The 12,689-nt window shown below is 35.9% G+C and overlaps 1 protein-coding gene across 3 annotated transcripts in view; it reads left to right on the top strand.

Annotated features, from left to right (window-relative positions):
- PRDM1 (PR/SET domain 1) overlaps nt 1-12,689 on the top strand; it is a 108,964-nt gene that overhangs the window by 86,166 nt on the left and 10,109 nt on the right. For all 3 annotated transcript variants that reach the window (XM_087942784.1, XM_026666618.2, XM_087942775.1), the window contains 2 exons: nt 4,288-4,407; nt 8,170-8,419. In XM_087942784.1, coding sequence (XP_087798910.1) covers nt 4,288-4,407; nt 8,170-8,419 — 370 coding nt within the window. The remainder of the gene's footprint in view (nt 1-4,287; nt 4,408-8,169; nt 8,420-12,689) is intronic.

The following is a 12,689-nucleotide window of genomic DNA, read 5'->3' as shown; positions in this document are numbered from 1 at the left end:
ATACTAAATTCTTACAAAGACCTTGCTCAAAATATTGTTTGGGCATGCTTTTTGAATTATTGTACAAAAATCCCCCAACTGTTTTCATTTGACAAATGCCACATCATAATGATTCTTAGACACTTTGAAAACTTCAGCATATGTTTAAATTAAAATGTAAGGGAGAGTGCATCTCTTATAACTATGAAAAGCAAAAACAGCCAGACTTCAGTATAATTCAGATAGTGGCTATAAACTTCTCTTGAAAGCTGTAACAGAATGTAAATGAAGTCAGATGGGGAAAAGCCAGAAAAACATCTGCCTTTTTCACCTCTATGAAAAATGCTTAAGAGTGGTAAAAATAAACACTACCATTAGGCATGTTCCTATTTGTTTCTACTTGTTTTTAAAAAACACACAACTGGTTTGAATTTGTTAAAGTTTAGGGGAAAATGTCAAGAATTGCTTCAGACTCATCAAAAAATTCATACCAAACCAAATCCTAGGTATTTGTGCTACTACTTTGTCAGTATTATTTTTTCTCTTGCAAATTTAAACTAGTTCAACATCCATTCCTTTCTGCTACAAATAATACTGGAAGTTGTAGTTTTCTGTGAAGTTTCAACTCATTAGAAAACTGCAACTCCTAGGAAACTTTGAGAGTAGCTTATTTGGTACAATAGGGGGTTTCAAATTTTTCATGCTGTGGAACCTACTGTTTTGTATAAAAAAAAAATCCTGCAAACTAATCAAATGATAAAGCTGTAGTGATAAGCTTCCAGTGATAAGAAAACTGGCTATATTCAAGTGAACCTTAGAGTCTAGAATCTTATACTAGAGCAAAGGGGTCAAACTCAAGGCCTGTGGGTCAGATCCGGCCCATGTGGTGCTTAAATCTGGCCTGCAGGGCTGCCCTGGAAACAGTGAAAGACCAGCCCGCAGTGCCTCTATCAGTAAAAATTTAACTCGGGACGGCACACACGGCCCTCCCAGGCTCCATTTTCAGCCGTGACAGCCTCCTGCAGACCTCTGCCAGTAAAAATGGATCTCAGGGGGCTGCGTGCAGCTCTCATGAGCTCTGTTTTTGGCCACAATGGCCTCCTGCAACCCTCTGCCAGTGAAAAACGGAGCCCCCTGAAACAGTCGCGGCTGAAAACAGAGCTTGGAGCCTGTTTTTACTGATAGAGCCCTTGGGCCTCTACAGATGCACCCGACACAAGTGACATCAATCTGGCCAGGCCCACCCTCGCCACGGCCTCCTGGGCCCCCCAAGGTCAAACACAACCCTGATGTGGCGCTCAGTGAAATTGAGTTTGATACTGCTGTACTAGAGCTTTTAATTTTCATTTTTTCAGTACTGAGAAACTGCTCTGTTCAGGACTGACAAAATCTGATCAATTCAGAAGTGTTTATTGTAGATCCCACTAGGTAGATACATTTTTTTTTAATCTTCCAGATACTACATAGATGGAATGCTAATATGCTTTCTTCCAAAAGATGGACAGCAAAAACCAGATGTTTATAATGATGGGAATAAAAGTTAAATCTCACTCATACTCTAACTTGAATCAATAATCCTTCCCCTCCTAAACACAAGTAATATTATACTAGATATTAATGAAGTTCTACAATAAATATAAATTCAAGAAAAGGGAGGAGGTACTGTGGTGTTTTGGTTTAATTATTACCCTTATTTTCAAAGTTAAGTGCGATGGATCCATAATGCAGTTATATCTTTCTATTATTTTATTAGGTATAATGAAGCTAGTCAATAGTGTGAGAATAGCATGACTCATTAGCTTGAACATGAATGTTTACTAAGTCTGTGGAGCAAACGTCTTCTTTTCATCCCCGACTTTCCATTTAAGTTACAGACATCAGTTTCAAAAAGTCCTTATTCATGGTTCCTGGTTTACAAAGTTACTCTGTTGTTTATATAATATTCAAAGCAAATTAAAATTTAGCGGACTTAGTGGAGGAGGCGAGAGGAAGGGAGGAAATCCCCAGTATGTAACAAGATACTCAAATAGTCCATGATATAATTAGTGGCAAAGAGGAACTTCAACAGCCAATATATTTTACACTGTAAAGCTGTGGGTCCTTGGTTAAATCCACAATAAGCATTTGAGAGATTTCATGTGTGGTTGTCCCTTAATAAGTACTATTTCAGATAATAATATACATCTGTCTCCCTGTATAGGATAGAAAAGTACAATGATTCTAGTAAGGTACAAACAGTTTCAACTTAAAAACATTCATCTAGCAACCATTTGAAGGCACAATAGCACTGAAAAAAGTGACTTACACTTAAGACACTTAAGATTTCAGCAAGGCATTCGACAAAGTAGACCACAACCTACTTCTTAGTAAGCTAGAAAAAAGTGGAATAGATAGCACCACCACTAGATGGACTCGCAACTGGCTGGCAAACTGTACTCAACTAGTAGTCCTTAATAGGTCTAAGTCTACATGGAGGAAAGTAAGCAGTGGGGTGCCACAAGGTTCTGTCTTAGGCCCAGTACTCTTCAATATCTTCATTAACGACTTAGATGAGGGAATAGAAGGGGAACTTACCAAATTTGCAGGTGATACTAAGCTGGCAGGAATAGCTAACACCCAAGAAGATAGGCTCAAGATCCAGATGGATCTTGACAGACTAGAACACTGGGCCATATCTAACAAAATGAAATTCAATGTAGAAAAAAGTAAAGTCCTACACTTAGGCAAGAAAAACCAGAGGTACACATATAGACTGGGTGAAACCAGGCTTAATAGCAGTAACTGTGAGAGGGATCTTGGAGTCTTAGTGGACAACCAGCTAAATATGAGCCAGCAGTGTGCAGCAGCAGCCAAAAAAGCTAATGCAATCCTAATTTGTATTAACAGAGGGATACAATCAAGATCAAGGGAAGTACTAATACCACTCTATAAAGCCTTAGTAAGACCACACCTAGAATACTGCATCCAGTTTTGTTCACCACATTATAAAAAAGATGTTGAGACTCTAGAAAAAGTACAGAGAAGAGCAACCAGAATGATTAGGGGACTGGAGGCTAAAACATACAATGAACGGTTGCAGGAACTGGGCTTGGCTAGTCTAGTAAAGAGAAGGACCAGGGAAGACATGATAGCAGTCTTCCAATATTTGAGGGGCTGCCACAGGGAGGAAGGCGTCAAGCTATTTTCTAAAGCACCTGTAGACCAGACAAGGAATAATGGATGGAAACTGAACAAGAAGAGATTTAACCTGGAAATAAAGAGAAATTTTCTTTAAAGTGAGAACAATCAACCAATGGAACAGCTTGCCCTCGGAAGTTGTGAGAGCACCATCACTTGAGACTTTCAAGAAGAGATTGGACTGCCGCTTGGGCGGGGGGTTGGACTAGATGACCTACAAGATCCCTTCCAACTCTGATTATCTGTTAAGACCATCACCACATTCCCCGCAGTCACATGATCAAAATTTGGATTCTTGGCATGTATTTATGACAGCTGGGGCAAACACCCTTTGCATGCAAACACCCTTTGCAACCCAGCAAGTAAAGTCAATGGGGGGAACAGGATACATCTAATGACTGCATGATTCACTTAACAGCTGAATTTTGATCAGATGACTGTGGGGATGCTGCAACAGTTGTAAGTGTGAAAAAGGGTCATAAGTCATTTTTTTCAGTGCTACTGTTACCTTGAATGGATGGTTGTAAGTTGAGGACAACCTATACAAACCTTGCTTTAAATATATTGCTCTCAAAATGTGTCTTTCATGACATGTGTATTCCTGCCAAACACCTCTGGCAAGCCTCATCCAAAATGCCATGTGCTGTCCACACTTATCTGGCCAGTTGCATTAAGGTTTTCTCCCTTTAGTGGAGTCAGGGCACAATATCTTGGCTTCAGTCACTAAATGATGTGCATTAAACAAGAACTAGAACTCACGGTTTCCCAGTTTCTAGACCACTAGACCAAACTGGCTTTATGGTGCATTTTTCAAAGTAAATTTATTGTAATTTAGTTATGTGATAATGAATTACAACTAAATTGTATACTGCTATATCTAAATATCTGCACGAAAACAGATCAAATTAATCTTTATGAACATTATTCATATTTTAAGTACTTCCTTCTACAACAGCAAGTGTCAACTCATCGCTGAAATATTCTAAATACAGAAGAAGAGAACATATGTGGTTCATACAGTGAATAGACAAACAATATTATAACCACAGTATTTTATACCAGTGTATTGTTTTAAACTATGTGTTTTTCAGTGCATTTATTCTGAACATAATCCAACTCCTTTTCGTTCAGGTTATTGGAGTTATTAGCAAAGATATTATCCCCAAAGGAACACGCTTTGGACCATTGGTTGGTGAAATCTATACCAGTGACACCGTTCCTAAGGATGCAAACAGAAAATATTTCTGGAGGGTAAGCAAGGAAAATAACTTCATATAAAAGTATTTTAAAATATTAAATGTGTTATCAGTGAAACAGTATTGTCATTATTTGAACTGCATGAGCTAAATGATGAATTAGTAATAAAGCCCTATGATATGACTATAATCCCATTCTTAGGAGAATAGAACAGCCAATAGTAATCCTTTTGCATCTTGGTTACTTCAACCCACCAACTTTCAGACCAACATTGGGTATAATATATAATAGAGCAGTTTCTCTCAGATATCCTCCTCTAAAACCTGAGGGTTACTGCCAAAATCAGGAGATTAATCTCACAAATGTGATGCTATTCCTTCTGCCCACAGGATGGAGGAAATTTAAGATAAATACTTCAATTAGTGCTTATAGTAACTGAGTTACTACAGTTTTAACTAACACAATGAAGAGAACACATCTTTTTGATTACTCATTCCACAAGGCAGGTACATGAATTAAAAAAAAAAAAACCTAGGTTGTTGATATTATGAGAATTTTTGCTAGTTGATCATTTTTTGCTAAATCCTGTATGTCTTATGCATACCTGTATCATAATAAAACTTAGGAAAGAGGACATCTCACAGCTTCAATTCTTCATTTGGTTGAATCCATATGGTTGCTGTAAGAGAACACACAATATGATATAGGATTTGTTTTTTTCTAATGCTATGCTAACTAAAGATCCAGTTTGGTCTAGTGGTCAAGGCACCAGGCTAGAAACTAAGTGACCATGCGTCCTACTCCCACCTTATCGCCATTCAATAATTTAAGTTAAATAAATTTCTTGTACCCTTGAAGTATAAATATTGGATGAGATAAGATGAACTAAATTTGTCATAAAGTATGAGATTTGGAAGGAAGAAGACTTGGTTACTTGGACATGATACATTGTATCATTTGCTTTTTCTTCAGCAATTTCAATTATAACTTAACCCCTTATATAGGGAGGAATGCTGTATTCATTATTTATTTACATCCTGCCTTTATTAATTTTTGATAAACAAATCAAGGCAGGAACATATCTAATATGCCTGCTAGTTTCTAGCCTGGTGCCTTGACCACTAGACCAAACTAGATCTCTAATTAGCATAGCATTAGGGAAAAAAACAAATCCTCTATTATATTAATTGTGTATTCTCTTACAGCAGGGATGTCAAACTCCCGGCCTGTAGGCCACGCCCACGCTCAGTTTAGCGAAGAGGGGGAAAAGTCCTGATATGTGATGCCACTGTGACAACGTGAGTTTGACACCCCTGTCTTACAGCAACTGTAGGGGAAGAACCAATTTTGTTTCCCAAATGAAGAATTGAAGCTGTGAGATTTCATCTTGCCTAAGTTTTATTATGGTATAGGTATGCATAAGACATCTAGCTCAGGATTCAGCAAAAAATAATCAACTGTGGGTATGCCTCAGTGACTGCTAGCTTCATTCCAATACTGCATTACAAAAACAGAATAACCGAGATGAAAGTTTGCAACTTAAGGCCATGTCATCTTTGCTTCCTTCTGTAAGTTATCCATTTGGAAGACAGTGTAGAAACATTTATTTTGGTCATTTGTTCTCATTCACTTTTAGTTGCTCAATAAGGCAGATGTGTCATCAGTCTAGATATAGTTGATTTTCTTAATTGACTCTTTATATTGATAGTTTTTCAAATTCTTATCATGGAAGAAAAATAAACATGCCCTTCTTCAGCTTAATTGTTGGGGAAGAGAACAACCTGGGCCCTCTGGATGTAACAGACTCTGATTTATTTGATCCATTTTGGCTGGCAACAATGGGGACTTAAGTCTCATACATCTGCAGAGAAACAGATTAGGAAAGCCTGCAGTTGAGCTCTGCAATTATTCAGCAACTCTTGGAAAAGAATTCTGACTACCTAACAGGATGTGACACAACATCACACACGTTACACACATTACAGTACTTGCATTTTGAAAAATCTTGCTAAGTACTGGAGTTGAATCTTCTGATTCAGTGCCTGGGATTCTTAGAAAAGGTTATTTCCTCAGTGCCTGAAAACAGCCCTGTAGATGCAAAGGAAACTGGAAGATAATTTCCAGCATGTCATGTGAAAAGACATGTCTGGGAAGAAAAGAAACATCTTATTTGGGTTCCATAAAAATTGTATACCTTTTAGAAAGAAAAAGAATGAATATGTTGTGCAAGCGCCAAGGTGATGTCATTTCTTGTAATTGTGGCAGTATGACTCAGCACATTTTACCCTTGTTTGATTCATGATGATTAGATGAGGCAGCAGAATAAAGTTTTATAGCAGTCTCACTGCACAGCATGTGAGTAGTGATGAAGCATATAATAAATTATGTTAGCTTTGGAATGTGACTGGAAAACCTTTCATTTAAATTTGAAAAATGGGGTCTTCCCTGTAACGTCGGTGCATATCACTGGAACTGCTGAGTTCCTGGAAGTTTGCAAATTGGAGCTAGCAAGCTTTTTTTTTTAGAGAGAGAGAGAGAGCATAATTCTTGAGTCTTTGTTCCATCTTTCTCATAACAAAAACACCGCAAAATCTCAGGCTTCTTTGATGAGGCTACATGTATTTCCTCAGCCTCAAATGACAGGAAGTAAGAAAGTGATTCTGGTGTTTACTGTGTGTGTTAAAAGGCCAGCTTTGTTGCTACTTCGTCTTTTTTTAATGACTTCTCGGTATATTCTTACATCAAACAACATTCAAACAAAAATGCCTATTAAAAAAAACACAGAAGGAACTGGAGCAGTTTTTACATTTTGACAAGAGCAAACCTAAACTCAAGTCCTTTCTTAGCCATGACATTTCAACTGAGTGTCCTTCTGTAAATCACCTGATTAATTTACCTCAGGTTTAACAGTTGAGGTAAAAATGAAACCAGAAGTATATATTTGCCATTTGCCCAAAGCCCATGGGAACAAGACAAAAAAGAGTGAAGTATTTCTCAATGGAAATATATAAAAACTTTTTTGGTTCCAGTTAATAATCTCCCCCTCCCCCAGTGGTAACTTTCAAATAATTGCTTCAGAGAGCAACAGTTATTCAGTGTATGGTTTAAGTTTCAACAGGACCCGTTCATTTTCATAATCTTAGAGGCACTTTGAAAAGAAGCATGCCTCAAATTGCATTATTTGTCCTGTCACCTTCTGTGAAATTATATTTTCCTAACATTCTTATTTAGAGAAGAAAGCATTTCACTTAATTATTAGATCAGTCTTGCCTCCATATTTCCTTACCGTATTTACCGTAGTATAATTCACTTTACATCACCCAGTTTTTGTACAAAAGGGCTGCCTTCTAAATATGATCTGGTGCTATTTTAGAACTTGTGGGGTGAGGGTGTATCTGAATAAATCTGATGCTTCTTAAATCTGTAGTGATGGTGGGAAATCGTAAAGAGAAAGGCAGAAGAGATAAGATAAATATTTGACTAGAACATAATTAAGTGAATTGGCTTTGCAACATTGACTCCTAGCATCTATACAAAGACATATTCAACTTTAAGTGAATACTTTTTTTGACAAGACTTAGGTAGCATTTTAAATCAGAAACATTGAATATTTACAGACTTTAATTGAAAACTCTGCAACAAAACTAAGCAATAACTACAAAAGGATAAAAAAAGCATTTAATTAGGACCAAATTCTATTTGGGATGTTTTGTTTCCTATATTTATGATAATATTATATAAATAGGAAGAGGATTTTTTAAAACCAATAATATATTTAACTGTCATTAAGGCTTTGTCATTTCTATATTCCTGTAGATCTATTCTGGTGATGAATTTCTCCATTTCATTGATGGATTTAATGAAGAAAAAAGCAACTGGATGCGTTATGTGAATCCAGCCCACTCAGTTCAGGAACAGAACTTGGCTGCATGTCAGAACGGCATGAACATCTACTTCTACACCATCAAGCCTATTCCTCCTGGCCAGGAATTGCTTATCTGGTATTGTCAGGACTTTGCCGATAGATTGCATTATCCTTCCACTGGAGACCTGGTGATGTTGAATAGTAAGTAATTTAGATTTACTCCCTTGTAAAAAAAATATCTTTTGTCACTGGAATGTTGATCATGGGTATGAATCATCATATGAATGATGAACCTCGGGCTTCAAAAATGATTGCAGGAGAAGACATCTTAAACAGGAAACATTTTTTTCTTAATTAAAAACAACACAACTCAGCATAACCCCATTTAGGGAGACAAAAATGTAGCTATACTGTTAGCTGAACATCCTGTTATGAGGCTGTTTCAGAACTTAATCTGAACGTTCATGTGCTGTTGTTAAGATTATGTTATACTAAAAAGCCTAGCCAGGTGAGGAGAGGAAAACCCAACTTTATGATAAAGCCACAGGTGAAAATGAGAAAGAAAAGAATGCCATTCCAAAATCTGGATGGTAGGAATTCAAATTCCTGGGGAGGTTTATCATTATTAAGACTGGTAGTTTTTCATAATTTTCGTGGTTGGTTTATTTGCTCAGAAAATCACCTAGTGTTTGAAGGAACTGATACAATATTTTAATGAAAAAACAGTGCTTTCACTTCACATCACACTTTGTAATCTCTTGAATTCACATCCATCTGTATTTTTATGTTAGTTATTGCTTTATATCACAAAATTTTATAAATTGCTGTCCTAACAAAAAAAAACACCCAATATTTTCATGTATTTACAAAGATAGCTAGATTGCCAGATAGATAGATAGATAGATAGATAGATAGATAGATAGATAGATAGATAGACAGACAGACAGACAGACAGACAGACAGACAGACAGACACACACATATATTCACCACAATCTGACATGAAATAAATTTCACTGAATGTGGCGGGGCTTATTGCTGATCTTAGAGATATGTAGGATTGGCTTGTTAATATTTTCAAACTATGCAGGTAGAATTTGGTTTCAGTGCTGGTTCAGTGAAAATACTTTTACTTCCACTATTTAGCAACCACATCACTTAACAACCAATTTGCCAGTTCCAACTGTAGTCTCTAAGCGAGGACTTCCTATACAAGGAGATACCAGGACTATAGAATAAACTAGGAAATAAAAAAATAATCCTAGAAGACTGCAGTGGAACTCACTTCAAGAAAAAAGAAAATATTTGCTTACTTAGGAAGTTGGTCCCAATTCTTTTTTTCTTAATGTAGTATAGTAAATAAATGAAGCTGTATAATGTTGCTCCAACAACCTAAAAAATTGCTAATTGAGATTGGAAAACATTATTCTTGGAAATTTTAAAATATGCATGAAAGATGATATAGATAGAAGTAGCCTCTTCCTGAATCATGTTGCTTATCACCTCTGCTCCACACATGTCCTGCCTCCAGTGTAGAAGCTATATGAACTAATGAAGTAAAGAACTTTTAACTTGTTATATTGATTTTAATTATTGTAAACTGCCCAGGGTTATATTTGAGCGGAGATCCATAGAAATAGAATACACACATGCATACATACTGTCATATAAAAGAGCATCCTTACTTAAAAGCAGTAAAATAGGCTGCGTATCCAGATAGCATCTATTTTCAAATAGGGTAATTAGTGTATCTTTAAGTCAGGTACATTTGCATCTAGCTCTGTATAAAATTGTCTACCATGATAACGTCAAGTAGTATGAACCTTTTGATAAAACCTAAATTTGAAATCCTGTCTAATTAAAATCCATCCCCAACCTTACGTTTTCATATCTTCATTTTCTCTTGTTATATTATTTCTCCTGTAACTCTCCATTTCTGAGCGACTGTATCCTAGGAACATAAATAGATTCTGATTTATTATAAGTATATTCTAAAACTATGTCTATTTTTTGTTTTATATCAATTTGTGCCGAAAAGGGGCTTCCTGAGCATTCAGATAAAAATACTTCTGTTCATCATATACTATTTATTGTTTGAAGTTATGAAAATGTAAGAATCACATAATTGTCCATGATATTGATTTAAGTTATTACAAATACAATAAAGTATCATAGGAATGCATAATATAGCAGGGCCTGCACATGCAATAAGTCAATTTTAAATGCTAGAGGATGTGAATCAGTCACACTCTGATTTTTGAGTCTGAGATTCAAAGCAAAAGGTTGAGTTGATGTGAATCATTTTACTTTTAAAAAATCAGTTGATAAATGTATATATAGCTATCCATAAAAGTGAGCTAAATATTTTAATTGATTTAGCTTGACATGTTACATAGTCCTCTTAATTGTGTCTCAAAATAACTGAAATTCATGTTGAAAACCCCAGGTTACTTGCTTCTTCAGTTACTTGCAATTAGAAGCCTTGTATTTATAATGCCTTTTATATAAAGTTTTTATGTCAGAAACACTGGATTTCTGGCTGCTGTATTAAAAAATAAGATGCATGGTTGAGCTTGTTATGTATTCCACAAATGAGTAGAGAAAATGATTAGGAGTTTGCTTCATCTTAATTTTGAGAAAAAATTAAAGTGACATGACATTTAGGAAAATAATCACCTAAGTAAAGAGATACATGTAGGTTTTCTTGGTGATAACACAGATGCAGTTTTCTTTGTTGTCTTATGGGATATCATTTTTTTTTCTTTTGACTTCTTATATCCCTGAAGTTATGAGATGATTTGCCAAGGTGTGCTTAGGTTTTGAGGAATCAGCTAAGGTTTGAGCAGATGAAATATTACAAAGATGTATAATAGTAAGCATGTTAACACGCTAAATTCTGTGGCTTAAAATCTAAAGTGTAATGGATAAAATTGATTAGCGGTACATTCGGAATAAAAAAAAGCACATTTCATTATATAACATATAATTAATTTATTTAATTAACTGATTTTAAAAGGGAATATGAATGTATGTATGTATGTATGTATGTATGTATGTATGTATATATGTATATGTTATTCAGCTTTGTTCGGGTATTTTCCCACGTCATTATAGTTGTTCTTTTAAAGTTGTAGCAACATTTCGGCAGAATCTCATCTGCCATCATCAGGCTTCTGTATTGTGTTCGTCTGTGAGTCAGACGTTTACAGTTGTTTCAGTTTTAAATTTGGGGCTAGCCTACTGCTGTGCCAGAATGGTTTTTTCTTCATCCTGATTGGTTGGGAGTCTTGGTCTGTGTTTATTGGTCTTGGAGTTCTGCTTGATTGGTGTTTCTAATATCTTCTGTCTGTTTTGTGGCTTTTTTGTGTGTGTCTTGATTGGCTGGCAACATTGTGTTCCTGTATTGGAGGCTTTTAGTGCAGCTTGGCTCCGAGTAAATGGACGGCTATCATTAGTTAGGAAGCTGGGTTTCATCTGGGTGCCTGGTTGGGGTGTGTTTGAGCTGGAGGTATCAGGGGGGATCTGTTTGTGCCCAGGTGTTTGCCTGGCTAGTGGTGTGGAGATTTGTTTGTTTGTGAGTGCAGGCTTCCAAATAATTGACAGTCTGCTGGAATCATCTCTTCTATTCATGCTTTCAGGTCTTTTTTCAATCTCTATGGCTTCTCTGATAATTCTGTGGCTGGGGTTTTCTATAGTGGCTAGGGTTTTGGTGCCATTGAAGTTGATGCTATGACCTGTGGCTTTCATGTGTTGGACTAGTGAGGAAGTGTGTTCCAGCTTTTTTACTGCATTTCTCATCAATACAGAAGCCTGATGATGGCAGATGAGATTCTGCCGAAACTTTTGGAGGACCAACCTATTTGAATCTGTCACTTTCTGGAAAGGAACAGCAGAAAAGTTTTTTATTCTGATGGCCTAATATTAATCTTCTCAATAATATGTGACACATTTAGGAACAACATTTGATCTAATGAAATTTTAAATAATAGCCTTCATTCTAGCATCTGTTGGGGAAAAAGTAGAACTCTGAGGTTCTCTTCTGGCAAAACAGCTATTTTATTTAGAACAAAAATATGAATCAGCATGATTAAAATTAATCATTTAAAATGTTGATCAGCATTTACTCTGGAAATGACACTATACACCCACAGCTATTTTTTGAGGTCTCAGGGGAAAGAATTAAAATGTCTCAGGCTGCTAATAGAATTACAAATGAAAGGGTTTTTGCAACTAGGTTTGAGTAAAACATAATTCACTCTTTATTTGTATTTCTTTTTTTACTGACCAATGCATGGCTACACCGGTACCAATTGTTGTCATACTATTAGTCATTTATATCTATATATATGTAGAGTTAGTACAAGAAATTGTCTTTGATTTCTAATGGAAATATAGGTTGAATTTACTTAGTACATTTTTTCCCAAGAAAATGCCATTCACGTATATAATGATTTTAATATAGTTTCTGTATT

Source organism: Notechis scutatus, chromosome 1, assembly GCF_049901735.1.
Source record: "Notechis scutatus isolate UNSWTSFEM ecotype Mainland chromosome 1, rNotScu1.2, whole genome shotgun sequence".
Lineage (NCBI taxonomy): Eukaryota > Metazoa > Chordata > Lepidosauria > Squamata > Elapidae > Notechis > Notechis scutatus.
The sequence above is the reverse complement of the archived record's forward strand: the minus strand, read 5'-3'. Positions and strand labels throughout refer to the sequence as shown.